The sequence below is a fragment of the Macaca nemestrina genome, chromosome 17 (assembly GCF_043159975.1).
Source record: "Macaca nemestrina isolate mMacNem1 chromosome 17, mMacNem.hap1, whole genome shotgun sequence".
Taxonomy (NCBI): domain Eukaryota; kingdom Metazoa; phylum Chordata; class Mammalia; order Primates; family Cercopithecidae; genus Macaca; species Macaca nemestrina.
In genome coordinates this window covers 90,269,190-90,291,085 of record NC_092141.1, presented here as the reverse complement: position 1 = coordinate 90,291,085, position 21,896 = coordinate 90,269,190, and the positions used below count along the sequence as shown (strand labels likewise).

The following is a 21,896-nucleotide window of genomic DNA, read 5'->3' as shown; positions in this document are numbered from 1 at the left end:
CTATACAGGTATTTGGAGGTGTTGGTGTGAAGCCTCAGTGCACGTAGCCAGATGCGGAGTTAGAGGGCTAGAGGTGGATGTGTGGTGCACACACACATGCGTGCAACATCACCCACACATGCACCAGGCACACATGTGCAATACACCATCCACCCACACAGGCACCACACACACGTGCAACACACCATCCACCTACACATGCACCAGGCATACATGTGCAATACACCATCCACTCACACACACGTGTGCAACACACTATCCACCCACACACACCACACACATGCGTGCAACACACCACCCACACATGCACCACACACAAACATGCAACACACCACCCACACATGCATGCAACACACCATCCACGCACATGCATGACACACGTGTGCAACACATCATCCACTCACACACGCACCATACACACATGCATACAACACACCATCCACACACACTACACACACGTGTGCAACACACCACCCACCCACACACACACCACACACATATGCAACACACCATCCACCCACACACACACCACACACATGTGCAACACACCATCCACCCACACACCACACACACGCATGCAACACACCATCCACCCACACACCACACACACGCATGCAACACACCATCCACCCACACATGCACCACACACAGGCACCATGGACACACACACACATGCACCACACAATCATACATGGCCATACACACTACACACTATACATAGATACACACTATATATACACATCCCACACATGCCATACACACACACATGCACAGACACATGCACCATACACACGTACCATAGATATAACACGCCCCCCACACATCATACACAGCTCCCCCATCTCTTCTTGCTCTGTCCAGAGGGAACCCAGGCGCCACAAGCACACCCAGCATGCCAATCTCGGCCACTAACTCCCCTTCCCCTCAGGAGGTTCCCTCTCCCAGAAACCAGGGCTCCTGGGGAAAGGTCGAGCCCAGCCTGGGCAGGAAAAGCACAAGAACATCCCTCGGAGCCAGGAAGCAAGAATGCTGGGGGCACATCAGGGACACATGGAAGGACCCAGGGGCCAGCCGACGGGACTCCCACAAGGTGGAGCCTGCGACAACCTGAGCATCTCAATAGTGAGTTGGGGGCCCCGACCCACAGAATAAGGTAGGAACCCTGAGCCCATATCGCTGGAGGCTGACTGAAAGCTCACTAAGGCCCAGGATACTCAGTGTGGAAGACGCCCCAATCCCCACAAAGCACTCAGCAGGTCCACCGAAGGGGAAGCTGCAGCGGAAAAGCCTAGCCCAGCAGGCGACAGGAAGCTCAGGAGCCCTGGGTCCCACAGCCACTGTGCACCACAGGAGGGACGCAGTGTCCAAAAGGCACTTCTGTGACAGGGATACATGGCCTGAATCTCAGCGTGAGGGTGGCCGGCAGCATTGTGGCCCCCTAAGGTGTGCACCCCCCATCCCGGAACCCGTGAATATGTGACCTCACTTGGCAAAAGGGACTTTGTGGATGTGATTAAGGTTAGACCTTGAGATGGGAGATGATCCCAGATTATCCAGATGGGCTCCATTTAATCACACGAAACCTTGGCGTTGGAAAAACCATCCTCAGCTGGGCCGGAGATGGGACAGGAGGACTGGCTCCTCTCCACGGGGAAGGGAAAGGGACTGTGAGCCAGGGAACAGGAGGCCTTCAGAAGCTGGGGATGGCTTCAGGGGACAGCCGACAAGAAAACAGGCACCTTGGTCGTGCGACCCTGAGGAGCCGGACTCGGCCAACGACCAAAGAGCAGGAAGCAGGCGCTCTCCCGGAGCTTCCAGAAGGCAGGCAGCCTGCCGACACCTCCACCTGTGCTGGACTTCTGACCTCCAGAGCCCAGGCGTAACGAATTTGTGTTGTTGGAGCTGCTTAGTTTGTGGTAATTTGTTTAATGAAAAACTACTGCAATGAGCAGACATCAAACCCACATCGAAGGACACAGGGTTGGTTATCGAGCTCTGAAATCCTCAGAACAAACAGCTAAATAGGAAAATGAGCAAAAATGAGTAAGCATTTCACGGAAGAGAAATCGACAATAAAAATATGAATAAATAATTCACCTAATTTGTAACAAGAACAAATTAGAGCCACAAAGAGATTCCATTTCATTCACTGGACTGGCCAAACTGACAATAACCAAATGTCGGAGTAGAGGCCCGCAAGCGAAGCCCTGAGGCTGCACTGGGCCAGCTGCTGTTTTTGTAAATAAAGTTTTATTGGAACACAGAAACGCCCACTTGTTTACACATTGTCTCTGGCTGCTTCTGATCTGCAATGGCAGAACTGGATATTTGTGAGACCATTTGGCTTTGCGAGAGACTAATGACACAACTGAATATTTGCGAGACACCATTTGGCCCGCAAAGCAAAAAATATTTACTATCTGACTCTTAATAGAAAGTTTGCCAACCTTTGCTGTAAACCAGGAAGAGCTCTTATAGCTACTTTGAAGAGCAATTTGGCAAGATCTAGTGAAGTAATTTAGGTACGCATACGCTTGACTCTGCAATTCCACTTGTAGGTATTTACCCTAGAGAGACTTGAACAAACACACATTCAGGAGACAAGTCTGTTCACCGCATCGCTGTCTCTAAGGCAAGTGACTGGACACAACTCAGGTGCCCTCAGCAGGAGAATGGATGTGGATCTGGGCTAGTTAAGTAACGGAGTTCCACAGAGCAGCAAGAATGAGACTCAGAGCACATGCAACGTGATGGCAATTCTTGTAAACAAAGTTGAATTGGCTGGGCGCAGTGGCTCATGCCTGTAATCCCAGCTCTCAGGGAGGCAGAGGTGGGAGGACCGCTTGAGCCCAGGAGTTGGAGACCTGCCTGGGCAATACAGCGAGACCCTGTTCTCCACAAAAAGGAAAAAAAAAAGACAAAAAAAGAAATTTAAGTGTAACAAAGCTGAATGAAAAAGAAAGTTGCAGAAGAGCACATAGATGTAATTCAATTCTTACAACAGACCAAAATGCAAAGGTGCCCCATCCCAATACACTACTGTATACACTACTGAACTAGTCAGGCTACAGCTTTGGGTTCACGAAACAGAGTCCAAAATCATGGTGAGCCCAAGGAGCTGGTTTGTCACTCCCTCCTGGAGCAGTTGGGAGGAGGTAGTCATGGATGGGCATGGCGGTTCGGCTCCACGAGTTGTCCAGGGATCCAGGATCCTTCTAGCTTGGTGCTCCACTCTGCCATGGTATCACCCGTCTGCACTGTCCGAGATGGCTTCCGACCATCATGTCTAGGTTCCAAACAGCATGATGAAGAAGCGGCAGACCCCCTCCTAAGAAATGACCTAGAAGTTTCTCCTGTCATTTCTGCTGCTTATTGTTCAGACCTTGGTCACATAGCCAGCCCTACCTGCAAGGGACACTGGCAAGGGTCTTTTTTTTCTGTTTTTTGAGATAAAGTCTTGCCCTGTTGCCCAGGCTGGAGTGCAATGGCACGATCTTGGCTCATTGTAACCTTCGCCTCCCAGGTTCAAGTGATTCTCCTGGCTCAGCCTCCCGAGTACTTGGGATTACAGGTGCATGCCACCACACCCAGCTAATTTTTTGTATCTTTAGTAGAGATGAGGTTTCACCATGTTGGCCAGGCTGGCCTCAAATTCCTAACCTCGTGATCTGCCCGCCTCGGCCTCTCAAAGTGCTGAGATTACAGGTGTGAGCCACCACGCCCGGCTGGAAGTGTATTCTTGATCCTAGGCAGTCATACATGCAGGTCAACCCCTATTAATTTGGAAAATGGAATAAACGAATATTGAGACAAATAGCTGGGCGCAGTGGCTCACGCCTGTAATCCTAGCACTTTGGGAGGCCGAGGTGAGCAGATTGCTTGAGCCCAGGAGTTTGAGACCAGCCTGGGCAAAATGACAACATCCCATCTCTACAAAAAACGTAAAAATTAGCTGGGCATGGTGGCACACACCTGTAGTTTCAGCTACTGAGGGCCTGAAGTGGGAGGATCACTTTAGCCCAGGAGGCAGAGGCTGAAGCAAGCAGAGATTGCGCCACTGCACTCCACTCCAGACTGGGCGACAGAGTGAGACCCTGTCTCAAAAAAAAAAAAAAAAAAAAAGAGAGAGAGACAAATAGTCCTCCCTATAATTGTTTAGGGATAGATCCATATATGGTACACCTTTAAAGTAATGAATTGATAAAATCTGGATCGTGATGATAGCAGTGAAGAGGGGAAGAAGGTGGAACTGGGGAGGAACTGAAAGTGAGGATCTAAGTCTCTGGTAATATTTTGTTCTTAAAGCTGAATAGCGGGTCCATGGTATTTGTTATTTGTGAAAACATACATTTCAGTTTGCCAGCCTACCTTGCATGCACATTTTATGAAAATTACATAATAAAAAGGTTATGGAATGTGTGTGCCATTTCATTTATTTATTTATTTTTTGAGACGGAGTCTCGCTGTGTCGCCCAGGGTGGAGTGCAGTGGCCGGATCTCAGCTCACTGCAAGCTCCGCCTCCCGGGTTTTTACGCCATTCTCCTGCCTCAGCCTCCCCAGTAGCCGGGACTACAGGCGCTCGCCACCTCGCCCGGCTAGTTTTTTGTATTTTTTAGTAGAGACGGGGTTTCACCGTGTTAGCCAGGATGGTCTCGAACTCCTGACCTCGTGATCCACCCGTCTCGGCCTCCCAAAGTGCTGGGATTACAGGCGTGAGCCACCGCGCCCAGCCTATTTCATTTATATAAAAGTAAATGGGCTGGGCGTGGTGGCTCACGCCTGTAATCCCAGCACTTTGGGAGGCCGAGGTAGGCGGATCATCTGAGGTCGCGAGTTCAAGACCAGCCTGGCCACCACGGTAAAACCCCGTCTCTACTAAAAATACAAAATTAGCCGGGCATGGTAGTGGGCGCCTGTAATTCCAGCTACTTGGGAGGCTGAGGCATGAGAACAGTTTGAACCTGGGAGGTGGAGGTTGCAGTGAGCCGAGATTGCACCACTGCATTCCAGCCTGGGCAACAGAGCAAGACTCTCACTCAAAAAAAAAAAAAAGAAAAAGAAAAAAAAAAAAAAAGACTGCAGGCATTTGTGATTTTGCCTGTGTATTTAGTCTTTACCCAGGCATTTCCTCCTGTTCTGAGGATGGGGCACAGCCTTACCTGATGGCTGCACTGTCAGTGCCTGAGGAACTGGCCTCTGTTCTAAGACCCCTGGTCCTGCAGGTGCTGCAGACACGACCTCCTTTCCTCTGCCGTCCTCCCCCAGCAGCCTGGAATCACTTGCTCCTTCCCAGCCCTCCGCTCGACGCGCTCAGTCAGCAGACTCTGAGTGAGCAGCTAGGTGCCAGGAATTCACAGATCTACCAGTACCCTTCTCTGTTCTCTCCTCTCCCCAGTCTCCATTTCCTACCCGAGGAATTCTCATTTGTCCTTCAAGCTCCAGCCTAGAAGCCACCTCCTTCTGGAAGTCCTCCCGGGTTTCCCTGGTGACGTAAGCCTCCATCTCTTCTGTCCCCTACCGAAATGTCCCTTGCTCTTTTCGTATGATAAGGTGAAGTTCTCCACTGCCACTGCTCTGGGCGCAGCTCTGAAGCGCACCGCCTCCCCTTAGAGCTGTGTGACCTTAGCGGAGTGACCGAGCCTCTCTGTGCCTAGCGTTTCATTCCTACCTCACAGATGCTAATTTCTCAGAACAGGCTAATTTTCGGCTCAGGCAGTCAGGGCCCCCGCCCTCGTGCCCTGGCGCCAAGCACTCGCCCCAAAATCGTTTCTGGGGATAAAGGTCTAAAAGGAACCCTTAAACCTGCTCCTTCCCGGAGGGCACAGCGCCTCCCCTTCTCTCCAGCCCGCGACTGCCCATCCAAACCGAGGCCTCGCGGGGCGAGTCCCTTTTTCTCCAGGTCGTTGAACTGGGACCCTGGCCACCGGTCGGCGGGACCAGCTCCGCGAACCCGACAGCTGCGCGGTCCTCTGATCCCCGCCAGCCCAGTTTCCGCCCGCCCTTCCGGGCCCGCCTCTCATTGGCTCGCGTCCCACCAAGCCCCACCCCCGGTCGTCACTTCCGGGCAACGGAGCCCGCGGAAGGCGGAAGTGTGAGTGCCGCGGCGGCGGCTGAGTTGAGCTGATGTGGCCCTAGCTGGCTCCGCGGCTCCTCCGAGTCCGGGCTCGGAGATTCACACGCGGCCCGTGAGACCGAGCGAGGGACGCATGGCCCTGAGGCGGCCGCGGGGCTTGGCGGGGTCTGGAGGTTGACCTCCTCCCCGCAGCCGGCCTTCGAGGCTGCCTCCTCCAGGCAGCCTCCGGGGCCCGCGCCCGCGGTTGCTCAGGCTCCCGTGCGCCTGCCCATCCCCGCCCACCGGTGTCCCGGACGTTGGAACCTGTGACCGTGGCCTCGAGCTGGGCTTCTAAAACCGGCCGCAGCCCGGCGACCCCCGAGGCCTCTCGCCCCGGGTCCCTAGACCTCTCACTATGACCGCGGCCGCCGCCTCCAACTGGGGGCTGATCACGAACATCGTGAACAGCATCGTAGGGGTCAGTGTCCTCACCATGCCCTTCTGCTTCAAACAGGTGAGTCCGGTGGGCCCGGAGGTCACCGCCCTCGCCTCCCCCGCAGAGGGGCCGTCTGGCCGGGTCGTCCTGGTTTAAGTTCCCGCCGGGGCAGGGCTTCGCTGGGCGGGTGCAGGCGGCCGCGGGCGGGGCGACCCTCGGAGTCCCGGCGCAGTTCCCGCAAAGAATGCGTGGATGAGAAGCGCACGGCGTTGGCCCTGGCCGCCCGTGTCAGCCCAGGCCAGAGAGTTCGCCACAGTCAAAAACTCGATACCGAAGCAAAGTGTAACAAAGCAAAATGATCCTCCAGAATCAGAAGGGAACTGCAGGACTCTTATGTTTTTACATTTTATCCTGTTTTAAAAAACTCTGACCCAACTGCACCTGTTTTCAGAAGCACACAACTCACCCCTCCCAGGCTTCCACGCTAGATAGGGGCCTTGGTTGCAAGGTGATTAAAAACATCCACCAGGTTGTACACCTAAGATCTGCGTTTCACAACAACTGCACATTTGGCCGGCACACCTGTAATCCCAGCACTTTGGGAGGCTGAGGCGGGTGGATCACCTGAGGTCAGGAGTTCAAGACCAGCCTGACCAACATTGTGAAACCCCGTCTCTACTAAAAATACAAAAATTAGCCAGGGGTGGTGGCACATGCCTGTAATCCCAGCTGCTCTGGAAGCTGAGACAGGAGAATCGCTTGAAACCGGGAGGCGGAGGTTACAATGAACTGAAGGTTGCAGTGAGCCGAGATCACTCCATTGCACTCCAGCCTGGGTGACAGAGTGAGACTCCGTCTCAAAAACAAAAAAAACCCCTGCACGTTTGACCTAATGTGTGCAAATGTTACCACAGTTGAAAAAGATCTCATATACAAAAAGTTTAGCGTCATTCCAGCATTGAATAACGTATCAAAGAAAATGGCCATTTCTAAGTGTCATCTGTTTAATCCACAGTAAACAGGCATTTAGTGCTTTGGAAAAGAAACGCTGACTGAAACGTTACCAAGTAGGTAGAAAAATGAAAACAAGATGTATATTTTGAAACAAAATGGCACCAGTAGTTTAATTTTAGATGAGCAAACACTGTGTTTTTCATATTCATTATCTTTGGGATAAAAATATCCAAAAAATGTTTTCAGCCTGGGCAACATAAGTAAGACCCTGTCTCTATACAAACATTTAAAAGTTAGCTGGACACGGCAGTACATACCTGTAGTCCCAGCTGCTCAGGAGGCTGAGGCAGGAGGATCACTTGAGCCCAGGAGTTTGAGGTTATAGTGAGCTATGATTGCACCGCTGCACTCCAGCCTGGGCAACACAGCAGGACCCCATCTCTAAAAAAAAAAAAAACAACTTTTTTTTTTTTGATCAAGGAATTTTCAAACCCTTCTGTAGAGCTCTCCAGGCTCTTGTGTCTGAGTTGTTTGCCTGATATGGTTGGTGAGCCTGTCGGGGGAAGACAGGGCTGCATGCCTCCAGAGCCCCCGGGGCAGCATCTGGTCTGGACATGGAGAATGCCAGCTTTCTGCCAGCCACATCTGGGTGTTTCTGGAACGACTACATGTCCCAGTGTCCACTGTGACTTGCCTGGCAGTAGAACTGCATTCTGGGATGTGGAGTGGTGACTGGTCCTCCTCCTGCAAGTCAAAGGCTGTCATCTTTGTTTTTTTGTTTTTTCAAGATGGAGTCTTGCTCTGTCACCCAGGCTGGAGTGCATTGACGCAATCTCGGCTCACTGCAACCTCCACCTCCTGGGTTCAAGTGATTCTCCTGCCTCAGCCTCCCAAGTAGCTGGGATTACAGGCATGTGCCACCACGCCAGCTAATTTTTTTTTTTTTTTTTTTTTTTTAGTAGAGACAGGGTTTCACCATGTTGGTTGGGCTGGTCTCGAACTCCTGATCTCAGGTGATCCACCCACCTTGGCCTCCCAAAGTGCTAGGATTACAGGCGTGAACCACCGCGCCCGGTCCCAAATGCTGTCATCTTTGACGCCTCTCAGTGAAGTGCCACCGTGGAAGGGGCTCTGGTTTAGACACCTGTGAAAATATATCTTAGGGCCTAGAAGATCCAGCTGTCTCCAGCCGTGGACCGCCTGCCATGTGGTGGACACTAGGCCCCTGCCAGAGCATGTGCTGATTAGTCAGGCATCTGCACAGACCTGTCAGGAAGTGAAGGACGAGAGAGGTCCCGCCGAGTCCTGAGGGCTGCCGAGAGGGAGGCCCAGTTGCTCTGAGCTGGCCGCAGCATCTCCTCCACGGCAGCCTCCTTGGACCGGGGCACAGGGAGAGGCCAGCAGGTGATTTGGGGATGTGTGATTAGTGTTTGGCAGCCTTGTCATTGAAAAACTTTGGTTTAGTGTTGGTTTTTTTGCTTGTTTTAGTAGTTTTGGTACATATATATATATAAAAATATATATATGTATATAAACACACACACACACGGCCGGGCACGTTGGCTCACGCCTGTAATCCCAGCACTTTGGGAGGCTGAGGTGGGTGGATCAAAAGGTCAGGAGTTCAAGACCAGCCTGGCCAAGATGGTAAAACCCCATCTCTACTAAAAATACAAAAATTAGCTGGGCACGATGTCAGGCGCCTGTAATCCCAGCTACTCGGGAGTCCGAGGCAAGAGAATCGCGTGAACCCAGGGAGTGGAGGTTGCAGTGAGCCAAGATTGCGCCACTGTACTCCAGCCTGGGCGGCAGAGCGAGACTCCGTCTCAAAAAAAAAAAAAAAAAAAGTGTGTGTGTGTGTATATATATAAAATAAACATTTTATTGAAGTTTGACATACAAAAATGTGTACACATTTCTTCAGATGTGCTGTTGATGTATGTTCATATAATGAACAAACCCGTGTGACTAGCTCCCAAATTAAGGAGCACACTCCGTGGCTGTGGCCGGCCTACCCCAGGGAACACTGCTGACCCCTAGTGTGCCACGGTGGTGCTGCCTGGTTTGAACTGAGGCAGGCGGATCCTGCCGTGCAGGTGTCTAGTGCTAGTGTCTGGCTTGCACTCTGGTATTTGCTGCACCGCTGTGTGTGCCTGTGTGTAGTTCATCCCTGCGAGGCATTTATGGTGTCTCCTATTGGGAGCTCTTGTGATGGCCTGAGGAGTTGGCCAGGCATTGGCAAGGGGTGCGTTTCTGCTGGGTGCGTGCCTGTGTGGAGTGACCGGGCCCCAGGGTGTGTGTGCTCCGCTCTGGAACTGCCATGTGGATGCAGTCAGTGGCGCACATGCTGGCCTGCGTCCCCAGTAGCATTGGGTATCATGTCTTTTCCACTGGAGCCATTCTGATGAGTGCTTGCTGATACCTCATGAGTTTTTGGTGTTAATAGACTTACCTTTTTTTTTTTTCCCCCCCGAGATGGAGTCTTAACTCTGTCACCCAGGCTGGAGTGCAGTGGTTCAATCTTGGCTCACTGCAGCCTCCACCTCCTGGGTTCAGGCGATTCTCCTGCCTCAGCCTCCCGGGTAACTGGGATTACAGGTGCCCACCCCATGCCCGGCTAATTTTTTGTGTGTGTTTTCGGTAGAGGTGGGAGTCTCACCATGTTGGCCAGGCTGGTCTCAAACTCCTGACCTCAAAAGATCCACCTGCCTTGGCCTCCCGAAGTGCTGGGATTACAGGCGTGAGCCAGTGCGCCTGGCCAGACTTACGCGTTTGAGCAGTTTTTTTTTTTTTTTTTTTTTTTTTGAGATGGAGTCTCTCTCTGTCGCCCAAGCTGGAGTGCAGTGGCCCGATCTCGGCTCACTGCAAGCTCCGCCCCTCCACGTTCCCGCCATTCTCCTGCCTCAGCCTCCCGAGTAGCTGGGACTACAGGCGCCAGCCACCTCGCCCGGCTAATTTTCTTGTATTTTTAGTAGAGACGGGGTTTCACCGTGTTAGCCAGGATGGTCTCGATCTCCTGACCTCGTGATCCGCCCGTCTCGGCCTCCCAAAGTGCTGGGATTACAGGCTTGAGCCACCGCGCCCGGCCGCGTTTGAGCAGTTTTAAGTCTACAGAACAACAGAGTGGAAACTGCAGCACCCCTGCCCCCGTCACCGTCCTGCTAGGTTCACATGACTGACGTCTTGCGCTAGGGCGGTGGTCCTTGTGTTTTTTTATTTTTATTTTTTGAAATGGAGTCTAGCTCTGTCGCCCAGGCTGGAGTGTAGTGGCATGACCTTGGCTCACTGCAAGCTCTGCCTCCCGAGTATCTGGGACTACAGGCGCCCGCCACCACGCCTGGCTAATTTTTTGTATTTTTAGTAGAGACGGGGTTTCACCGTGTGAGCCAGGATGGTCTTGATCTCCTGACCTCATGATCCGCCTGCCTCAGCCTCCCAAAGTGCTGGGATTACAGGCATGAGCCACTGCTCCTGGCCGGTCCTTGTGTTTTAAGTGTCACCTCGATGGAGGTAGTGGACATGCAGCAAGATTCACTCTCTCTTTTTTTTTTTTTGAGACAGAGTCTCGCTCTGTCACCCAGGCTGCGATCTTGGCTCACTGCAAACTCTACCTCCTGGGTTCACACCCATCTCCTGACTCAGCCTCCTGAGTAGCTGGGACTACAGGCGCCCGCCACCACGCCCAGCTCATTTTTTGTATTTTTTAGTAGAGACGGGGTTTCACCGTGTTAGCCAGGATGGTCTTGAGCTCCTGACCTCATGATCCGCCCGCCTTGGCCTCCCAAAGTGCTGGGATTACAGGCGTGAGCCACCGCGCCCAGCTAATTTTTGTATTTTTAGTAATGATGGGATTTCACCATGTTGGCCAGGCTGGTCTCTATCTCCTGACCTCGTGATCTGCCCGCCTCAGCCTCCCAAAGTGCTGGGATTACAGGTGTGAGCCACCGCGCCCGGCCGATTGACTCTCTTCAGGGTGCAGGTTACGGGCTTGCTGTGTAACCACCACAGTCAAACATAGAACACAGCTCCATCTCCCAGAGGGTCCCCACGTACCCCTTTGTCACCAGCCAATCTCCGTACCCCCAGCCCCTGGCAACACTGACCTATTCCATGGCCTAAAAGTTTACCTTTTCTGAACGTCCTGTAAACAGAATGACACTATTTGTAGCATTCAGAGTCCAGCTGCCTCTGCTCAGCATGGTGCGTTCAAGTCCCGTCCGCGTCACGGTGGGTGTCTGTAGTCATCCCTTTTTCCTGCTGACACATATTCCCTTGTTCGAATGGACCACAGTTTGTATCCATTCGCTTGTTGAAGGACATTTGGGCTGTTTTTCCATTTTTGGGTTGTGGATAAACCTGCTGTAAACATTGGCATACAGGTTTTTCATGAACACATTTTCATTCCTCTTGGGTAAGTGAATACCTAGGGGGGGCAGTTAATCCCCAGGTCATACAGTAAGTGTCTGTTTAACTTATGAGAATGGGGAAAATGGCACTGTTAATCTCTTCCTTCTAGAACATGTTCATTACTCGTAGCTGTGGACTCAAGTGGCTAAAGATGGTGCGCATAGGGCATGTGCAGAGAACAAGGGGGTATTAGTTGGCAGCACCCAGCCGTCCATGAAGACTTGAGGTGGGGACTGGGAAGGAGATGGTGCCCCTATGCTCTGCGCATGCAGCTTTGTCCCTGGACGAGGCACGCGGCCGCCACACCGAGGAAATGGGCCTTTCGGTGCTAGGAAGTGTTGCGTTCGGCAGGAGACTGGGATGGAGCGGGGCCTGTGGGTGCAGAGGGTGCTCATGAGCTGGGTGTGTGGGGTGAGGGCCTCTGAGGAGCGCCTGCTGCTGTGAACATGTGTTCCTGTCTCCACCCTGCAGTGTGGCATCGTCCTGGGGGCGCTGCTCTTGGTCTTCTGCTCCTGGATGACGCACCAGTCGTGCATGTTCTTGGTGAAGTCGGCCAGCCTGAGCAAGCGGAGGACCTACGCCGGCCTGGGTGAGGCACCCTCTCCACAAGGTGGCTCTGGACCTAGGGCGGGGGCCTTATTCCATTTATTTGTTTATTTTCTTATTCCATTTATTTTCTCTACGTTATTCTTCCGCAGTTCCTTGGACAGCAGGGTTTTTTCCTTTATTTTAAAATGTAATGCTACAAAAAAATGAGCCGGGTGTAGTTGCATGTGCCTGTCGTCCCAGCTACTATTTGGGAGGCTGAGGTGCGAGGATCACCTGAGCCTGGGAGTCTGAGGTGTCAGTGAGCTGTGACCACGCCACTGTACTCCAGCCTGGGTGAAAGAATTAAAAATTAAATAAAAAAAAAATGCAGTTAAAACAAAAAATCTGCCAGGCGCAGTGGCTCACGCCTGCAACTTTGGCAGGCCGAGGCAGGCGGATTATTTGAGGTCAGGAGTTTGAGACCAGCCTGGACAACATGGTGAGACCCCATGTCTACCAAAAATACAAAAAATTAGCCAGACATGGTGGCAGGCACCTGTAATTCCAGCTACTCGGGAGGCTGAGGCTGGAGAATCTCTTGAACCCGGGAGGTGGAGGCTGCAGTGAGCTGAGATTATGCCACTGCACTTGAGCCTTGGTGACAGAGTGAGACTGTCTGAAAAAACTAGAAAAACCTGTTACAAGCACATGCTTCAAAATTGGAATGACGCAGAAGGGTATGAGGCACCAGGCCTCCCTGTCATCCTGTGCTCCCGCCCACTCCCACGCAGCTTCTGCTTCTAAACTCAGGCCGAGACAGCCGTCCTTACAGTGCTGGTACAGGCCTGCTCACTGTCTCTCCCGGACACCAGACGCCTTCCCGCGGAGCTGCCTGCAGAGAACCTTGCTGTGCTCCCCAACTCGGAATTCCGTGGAGGAAGCTCCTCGGGCCCAGGCTGTTGCTGGGGTTCGGCGGCTCCTCTCCCAGCGGCTTTGTCCTTCACCTGATGCTGTTGGTTGCAGTTTTGTTTTCTTCAGTTCTTTCTTGCTTTCATGCTGTTTCAGCCAGGAGAGAAGGCTGCGCTTCCTGCCTCATTTCCGTGTGGAATACGTTCTACATTGTCGTCGAGGGTGCCATCCCTCACCTTCCCGTCTGCCCGCGGGCCGTGTGACCCACACTGTCTCCCTGCCTGCCCCAGGCTCGGCACCTCTCGGCTCCACATTCCATTCTGGGGGCATCCAGCACGGGTGTTGAAATTCCAGCGTCCGTATTCTCGAGTTGGCCCTGTGGGTTCCAGTAAAAATGCCCGGCCTTGTGATGAAGGCTCTGGGCCTCCAGCCAGCGTGTGGCTGGGGTGTCGGGTCCTCCCTGCAGAAGGCCATCCTGCCTCTGGGCTCACAGCTCCCACGGCAGAGCGAGGAGGCAGAGGGAGAGGAAATGGTATTTAGGGGTCCAGGGGGCCAAACAAAACACCTGCAGGGTCCACACGGGGGTCCTGGCCTCCCAGCCTCCACTTCTCCCCATTCCCCTTCGTGTTGCCACAGAGAGAGAGTCCTGCGTTCATTTCCGCCCTCAGAACCAGAGGGGATGCGTTCCTTCTCTTCCCTTCCTGATGAGAATGGCGCTGTCAGAGCCTTTTCTTCTTGTTATTTGAGGAAGTGAAGTTCACCGTTAAATCTGATCCACAGTGAGATGGCCTAATTCAACTTGGGCTGAAACATGCCTACTGGAAGCCAGGAGGCACAGTACCTGGCAGGCCCCTTCCTGGGTCTGCAGAGCTATGGCCTACAGGGTGACCCTTTTCTCCGCACTGAGATCTCTGTACAGAGTTTCTGTAGCAGAGGCCCCAACTCAAGTACTTGGCTGTGTCCTGGAAGAAGACCGGTGACCCACGGCTGGGGAGGCCCCCATTTCTGATAGCTGGCTGTCTTATTCATAGAAAGTCCCCCTGCCGGGCGCGGTGGCTCACGCCTGTAATCCCAGCACTTTGGGAGGCCGAGGAGGGTGGATCACGAGGTCAGGAGATCGAGACCATCCTGGCTAACACAGTGAAACCCCGTCTCTACTAAAAATACAAAAAAATTAGCTGGGCGTAGTGGCGGGCGCCTGTAGTCCCAGCTACTCGGGAGGCTGAGGCAGGAGAATGGCGTGAACCCGGGAGGCGGAGCTTGCAGTGAGCTAAGATCGTGCCACTGCACTCCAGCCTGGGCGGCAGAGCCAGACTCCGTCTCAAAAAAAAAAAAAAAAAAAAAGAAAGTCCCCGAACAGTCAAACCAGTTTGGCTACATGTGAAAGACTGGAAGAAAATTGCCAGGCGGGTGCTCTTCTATGCTGCCTGGAGCTCCTACCTGAGCTTCCAGCCTTTAACTGGCTGGGGTGACCGCAGGCCACGTCTGCCTGCCAGAAACAAACAAGATTCAAAACACCAAGCGTGTCTCAGGTTATGCCTTTGACACTAAACATGAAGGTCCCACTGCGTGAGCTCCGGACAGAGGCCCCTGGGCCCAGCCGCCCTGCGTCAGCCACAGTCTGCCCTGGCTCGTCTTAGAAGTGGAGAGACACGCGCTGGGAGGGGCATCCCTGGGGAGGGTAAGATGAGAATCTGCCGGAGCTGAGCTCAGCGAGGCCGTCGTGCAGAGTGGACAGCAGCTCCACGCTGCAGTCTTCAGGAGGCGCCGGGCTGGGTCCCGTCCTTGCACACAGAGACTTATTTTCCTTGGGATGGCTGGGTGGTTTCCTCCAAACGGCATCTGTCCCCGCCGAGGCACGGGTTTGGGGCGTGATGGTTCCTTGGGTTGGTAGCCCAGGGAGGTGGCCGCTGGTCACTTAACCCTCCCTGCTCTCCTCCAGTGCCAGGTGCCAGCCTGGAGAGGTGTCGTTTCTTGTTGGTATTTGTGTATTTCTCTGTCCTATTTGCTGTTGCTGGTTGTGGGTGGTTTTTGTCGTTTTCATCAGCTCACTTGCTGCTTCCTTTACCCTGAGTGTCTTGCCTGGACATGGACTTTTCTAAATCCCTCTTCAGAAGACACACAGATGCACCAGTCATTCAACCTCCTTCAGCTGTCGCGGCTTCTCGTGATGCTGTTCTGAGCCCCAGACCCTGTCCTGTTGAGAATTGTGCCTGAACCCCGGCATGCGTAGTCTGGGCTAGAAACCGCCTCCCCCAGCAGCAGCAACCGTTTGGCCCCCACACGGCCTCTGAGTTCTCGGTTGTGAGCAGCGGTATCAGGGGTGCTGCCTGTGTTCCGTCATTGGGTGGTCCGGGCTTCTGTGGCTCCTGTGCCGGCGCTGGGGGACATCTGACTGGACCCAGGGCAGGGTGCACCCTGCATGGCGGCCGCGGCCTCAGAGCTCGCCGCTCACAAACACCTCCACCCTGGCGGGGGCTGGGCCAGCACTGGGAGTCCACACTCAGGGGAGGGCCGGGTCCCCGGGTCCTTGCTGGGTGCTTCAGCCTCTTCCTCTCTTTCCCTGTGCCAGTCCAGGCAGGATGCGAAGGAGTGGGTTCCGACTGGGGCTGGTGTTTGAAGCTGGGGAGAAGTTGCCGAGGGATTGACACTGGGAATGCTGAGCGAGGGTTTGGCCAGGTGGGGAAAAGAAGGCGCGGGGCCGTGTCTCAGCATGGTGGGCTCTCAGGACGTTGTCCTGGGAACCGGAAGAGAGTGCCGCCCTGATTTCCTAGGCGGCCTTCCATTTTCCCTTGCCAGCGGCAGGCATATTCTGGAACCATCTTGGGCAAGGTGCGCTGGTGTTTGGAATACGCTGTGGAGACTCGGCTTCCTTTTGGAGAATGAAAAGGCACCTTATGCCAGGGGCACCGCCACGTTTGGAGCGTGGGTTTTGTTGTGTCCGGGCTGTACCGTCACCGAGGGGTGTGGAGGCCATTTTCTGGTGGCGGCAGGGCCCTGGGCTGTGGGCTGCTGCTGAGGAGGCCTCTGGAGTTCTTAGTGTTTGAAATTCTCCGCAGCCCAAGGTCAGCTTCTGGGGCCTGGCTCCGGTTTCTGTGCTGTGGGATGAACTCAAGGGGTGCCAGGCTCCCTCAGCGAGCCGGCGGGCAGGTCCAGGAAAGGCCAGGGTGAGCCCTGGAGGCGGGGTCTTTGCTGCTCGCAGGCTCTGGCGTTCGGCAGTGCTGTGCTGCTTCCTAAGTAGTTTAAAGTAATGAGTGTTTTTTGGACTCATTCATATTTACTGGCCTGTGTGTTTCCTGCTTTCCAAAGCTCATCAGAGGCCTGTAGCCCGTGCGAGGGAGGAAACCGGGGGCAGGAAGCCGGGGCTGCCGATGGTGCTGGGCCATCCTGTCACGTGCACCCATCTCTGGGTGTGCCTTGGAGCCGGGACTTCCCTTTGCCCTCCTCCACCAGGCCGGGGAAGTGCAGGGGTCACCAGATGACCACCTGGGGCCTGGGAGGGACCCTGCTGAGTCAGCCCCATTTCTCATCTGCTGCAGAGAATCCCGCTGTCAGGGCGAGAGAATGGCGGCTCCTCCCGCGTTCGGCCGGACGGCTGAACGGGGACGTCGGGGACGGGGACGGGTATGTCGGGGACGGGGACGCATGCTCATCGGCAAGGCTCCTCATTGGCTGTCCACGTGGACACCACAAGCCCGGGGCTCTCGTCCCCTCCCTTCCTGAAGCACCGTGCTTGAACGGGGTCTCCGTTTGTTTCTGTAAATCCCAACCAAAGGGTGAAAATGAAAGCCCTTCCCCGGAGTCCCTCCGATGCAGGCTGTGCTGCTCGGGCACCTGGGGCCGGCGCTGACCCCTCTGGGGACCTGCAGGCTCTGGCCAACAGCGCGGGGTTCGGCCATGCCGGGCTGTGGGATGCTGTTTCCAGCGGGCCCCCAGTGGTCACCGGGTGGGAGGACCGTGCATTGCAGGGACTTGTCTCTCTGTCTTTTAAAGAATCTGATTGAGTGAAAGAAGAACCTACCTCCTGTCCTTCCCTTGCTCTGTCTTTGTTTCTTGTAGTTTCATTAGCAGATGGTAGATCCAAAAATAACCTGGTGGTCAGAATTGGAAACACCCCTCCTGCCCCGGAGAATCTGTACCCACGGGTTTCTGTGAAATTGCCCCGGACAGCTTTGCTCAGTACCTTTGTTCTGGATGTGCTCCTCACACTGTTGGATTGAGCGTTCCTTTCTTTTCTTTTGCGCTAGCATTCCACGCCTACGGGAAGGCGGGCAAGATGCTGGTGGAGACCAGGTAAGCCCCGCTCTGCCCCTGCGTTTGTCCCCCCAGCCCCCGCACCCAGACCCTGGGGACCCTCCCGGCGGGAGCAGCAGTTTCATTCCCGGATTCACCTGTAACTTAGGTTTCTGAAGAGTCACTAAATACACGAAAGTCCAATTACTTGTACCCTTCAGTGTTGTAATAAAAATTTAAATATGGAAAACTCCAAGAACTTGGAAAACAGCCCTCCCTCAGCTGTAGTCTCTCAACACCATTCCTTCATGCCGCACCCACCCCCCGCACACTGCTGCATGAAGGTGCCATTGCATTGCAAATGTCATATTGTTCTTCCTTTGGAATAAAATTTCATGAGATGAAAAAATTATGAGATGAAAAAATTGCCGGGAGATTGCACTTTTAGGCTTCTAAATTAGGGAATTGTAAACTCCAAAGAACAGCCTTTTTTGAAAGCAGTTGATTGTTCTGTTAACCTGACAAGCATCGTGGGGCTTTTTTTTTTTTTTTTTTTTTTGAGACGGAGTCTTGCTCTGTCGCCCAGGCTGGAGTGCAGTGGCCGGATTCAGCTCACTGCAAGCTCCGCCTCCCGGGTTTACGCCATTCTCCTGCCTCAGCCTCCCGAGTAGCTGGGACTACAGGCGCCCGCCACCTCGCCCGGCTAGTTTTTTGTATTTTTTTAGTAGAGACGGGGTTTCACCGTGTTAGCCAGGATGGTCTTGATCTCCTGACCTCGTGATCCGCCCGTCTTGGCCTCCCAAAGTGCTGGGATTACAGGCTTGAGCCACCGCGCCCGGCCACATGGGGCTTTTTTAAAAAAATTTTTTGAAGTGGAGTTTTGCTCTGTCGCCCAGGCTTGAGTGCAATGGCGCGATCTCAGCTCATTGCAGCCTGATGCAGCCTGGGTTCAAGCGATTCTCCTGCCTCAGCCTCCCAAGTAGCTGGGATTATAAGCACCCGCCACCACGCCCAGCTAATTTTTGTATTTTTAGTAGAGACAAGGTTTTGCCACGTCGGCCAGGCTGGTTTTGAAACTCCTGATCTCAGGTGATCCACCTGCCTCGGCCTCCCAAAGTGCTGAGATTACAGGCGTGAGCCACCGTGCTGGGCCCATCATGGAGCATTTTTGTAACTGTTAGAGCCTCTGCGGAGAGGCGAGTATAATACCACATTGAGAAAAGCTGAGTGTCGCTCAGTGTGCATTCCAAGTGACATAGTGAGCACCACAGAACCTGCCCATACCCCGTGAACTGAGGCGCGTTTGAAATCACATCTGTTGGCCGGGCGCGGTGGCTCACACCTGTAATCCCAGCACTTTGGGAGCCCGAGGTGGGCGGATCACGAGGTCAGGAGATCGAGACCATCCTGGCTAACACAGTGAAACCCCGTCTCTACTAAAAAGTACAAAAAATTAGCCGGGCGAGGTGGCAGGTGCCTGTAGTCCCAGCTACTCGGGAGGCTGAGGCAGGAGAATGGCGGGAACCCAGAAGGCGGAGCTTGCAGTGAGCTGAGATCCGGCCGCTAGCACTCCAGCCTGGGCGACAGAGCGAGACTCCGTCTCAGAAAAAAAAAAAAAAGATACCACATCTGTCATTCAGTCCAGCCTTGGGGTGGTCCCAGGAGGCTGCCAGGTGCTTTGCCAGCTCGCCCTGATGGCGTTTCCTGCACCCCCCATCCCCCCGCAGCATGATCGGGCTGATGCTGGGCACCTGCATCGCCTTCTACGTTGTGATTGGTGACTTGGGGTCCAACTTCTTTGCCCGGCTGTTCGGGTTTCAGGTAAGGACGTGTTCAGGGTTCTGGGTTGTTCAGATGCTGACGGCCGCTCTGAGGACCTCCGTGGGATCCTCCTGAGGACCGAGACCAGGATGCTGGTTGGGAGAAGCTTCTGTTGAGGCTGCTGTCATTCCAGGGGCTTGGCGGAGTGCGGGGGCTTTGCTGGGTCACGTCTGTGAGAGGTACAGGGGAGGAAACAAGCCAGGCAGAGTCTGACACCATGTAGATGAGGGGCGGGTCGGGGAGCCTCAGACCCGGGCACAGTGAAGAGTAAGTCTCTGCCAGCCTGGGCTGCCCATTGGAGGGCAGAGGCGGCCAGGCCCTCGGGCATCCCCAGCCTCCGTGGTCACCCAGAGCTGCTGGGTGGATCCGGAGGCACTGCTGCCGGGGGCTGTGGACTCAGCACTTGTTGCAGGTACCTTGGAGTAGCCTCTTCCGTGCTTGGCCCCGCCAGGTAGAGGCCCACCTGACAGGCCCACACACCTTTCCCTCGCTGCCGGGGAGCAGAGCCCCTCACTGGGCAGGGCGGGCATCATGGCACATTAGGGTGCTATCAGCATAGAAAGGCTTTCAAAAGCCACAGCTGAGGCGGGGGTGTCCTCTCCAGGAGTGGAATGTACCAGATTTGCTCCTTGTCAGAGACAGATCCAAGGAGCGTCCAGGGAGCTAGGCCCTCTACTCTGTCTCCGCATTCGACCTGTTTTCCGTGCTTCTCAGTGACCTTTGTAGATAGAGCTTTGGGCCTGTCCTGCCCACAGGGCAGTCTGTACCTTTCCTGCCCTGTGCCCAGGGCAGCTGAGTCTGACCCGCAGCTGCTGTGTTGCCTCCCGTGTTGTGGGGGCTGCTGTCCTTTTGCTCTGGCTGTTCTCGCTCTGGGGCTGGGCTGGGCTCCAGGGAAGGGAAATGCCCAGTGTCCGAGGCTGCACACAGCACAGCGGCTGTGAGAGTGGCTTCCAGGAGAGCGTGCCAGCCTCAGACCTGCCGGCGTTGTTCACCTGGATGCCGTCGGCTTTCGGGCTCAGGATGCTCGCGCTCCCTGGCAGTGCAGAGAGCCAGGTGGTGAGCAGGTCCGGGCTGTGGCCAAGACCCCTGCTGGCTCCCTGCAGGTGGGCGGCACCTTCCGCATGTTCCTGCTGTTCGCCGTGTCACTGTGCATCGTGCTCCCACTCAGCCTGCAGCGGAACATGATGGCCTCCATCCAGTCCTTCAGCGCCATGGCCCTCCTCTTCTACACCGTGTTCATGTTCGTGGTGAGTCTGCGGTGCGTGCCGGCACCCGCTGAAAGGCTGCTCCTGGCCCAGTCTTTCCTGTGGCCACAGCAGGCTCATGCCCAGGTCTGGTGTGGCCACCTGCTACCTCCTGGGAATGTGTTGGAATTAGCAGGATGTGCCAGGAAGTGCCATTCATCTCACGGTCCCTGGCACCACTGGGCAGACGGGGCTGGCTGATCCTAGGTGCGGTTGGCCAGCAGGAGAGGCTGGGGCTCAGGACAGGGGTGGCTCTGAGGCTGGTTTCATGTCGTCTAGGCAAGGGGAAGGAAACGCCAAGTCCACTTGCTTATGCAAAGATGTCTTATGTAGGGTTTGTGACCGAGGCTCACGGCACCAGTGTTTTTTTTTTTTTTGAGGAGTCTCGCTCTGTTGCCCAGGCTAAAGTGCAGTGGCACGATCTCTGCTCACTTCAAGCTCTGCCTCCCAGGTTCACGCCATTCTCCTGCCTCAGCCTCCCAAATAGCTGGGACTACAGGCGCCCGCCACCACACCCAGCTAATTTTTTGTATTTTTTAGTAGCGATGTGGTTTCACCGTATTAGCCAGGCTGGTCTCGATCTCCTGACCTCGTGATCCACCTGCCTCGGCCTCCCAAAGTGCTGGGATTAGAGGTGTGAGCCACCGCACCAGGCCCAATGCCAGTGTTTTGACACAAGGTGGCAAGCTATTGTGGGTTTTTTTGTTTGTTTTTTTGAGATGGAGTCTCAGTCTGTCACCCCGGCTGGAGTGCAGTGGTGCAATCTTGGCTCACTGCAACCTCCATCTTCCAGGTTCAAGTAATTCTCCTGCCTCAGCCTCCCAAGTAGGGGGGATTACAGGCACCTGCCACCACGCCCGGCTAATTTTTTTTATTTTTAGTAGAGAAGGGGTTTCACCATCTTGGCCAGGCTGGTCTTGAACTTCTGACCTCGTTATCCACCTGCCTCAGCCTCCCAAAGTGTTGGGATTACAGGCGTGAGCCACCGTGCCCGGCCACTATTATTTTTCTAAGTGACAATTTATAACAGGATGGACCAGGGGCCAGCTGTGGAGTTGGCACTGAGAACACGGATACCACCCACAGCCCCCAGCACACCCTCCATTCTCTGCCAGGCCCCCGCCCTTAGGAGCCCCAGGACCCAAGCCCCTGGGACCTGCCTGTTCCCTGGCAAAGTCAGAAATGACCCTTCCTGAGCAGCTGGAATCTTGATGTCTCACAGCGGGTTTGCTCCAGAACGAGGGCAGGTGGTCATTGAAGCCAGGGTCTCCAGTGCTCCTCAGCTCTCCGAGTGAGGGCCAGCCCGGTGGC

At 54.5% G+C, this 21,896-nt stretch overlaps 1 protein-coding gene and 1 long non-coding RNA gene across 4 annotated transcripts in view; one reads left to right on the top strand and one right to left on the bottom strand.

Moving 5' to 3' along the window:
• Positions 1-1,906: 1,906 nt before the first annotated feature.
• Positions 1,907-6,073, bottom strand: LOC139359263 (uncharacterized). The gene is made up of 2 exons (XR_011615226.1): positions 5,161-6,073; positions 1,907-2,017 (listed from the first exon to the last, which is right to left on the bottom strand). It is a non-coding gene; the product is annotated as an uncharacterized lncRNA (long non-coding RNA).
• An 8-nt stretch (positions 6,074-6,081) lies between these two features.
• LOC105469292 (solute carrier family 38 member 10) overlaps positions 6,082-21,896 on the top strand; it is a 52,926-nt gene continuing 37,111 nt past the window's right edge. Inside the window, exons 1-5 of one of the 3 annotated variants that reach the window (XM_011720180.3) lie at positions 6,082-6,567; positions 12,322-12,439; positions 17,535-17,580; positions 19,248-19,341; positions 20,445-20,588. In XM_011720180.3, coding sequence (XP_011718482.2) covers positions 6,469-6,567; positions 12,322-12,439; positions 17,535-17,580; positions 19,248-19,341; positions 20,445-20,588 — 501 coding nt within the window. In that variant the 5' untranslated portion in view covers positions 6,082-6,468. The remainder of the gene's footprint in view (positions 6,568-12,321; positions 12,440-17,534; positions 17,581-19,247; positions 19,342-20,444; positions 20,589-21,896) is intronic. The other 2 variants (XM_011720181.3, XM_011720182.3) reach the window with 2 other exon arrangements.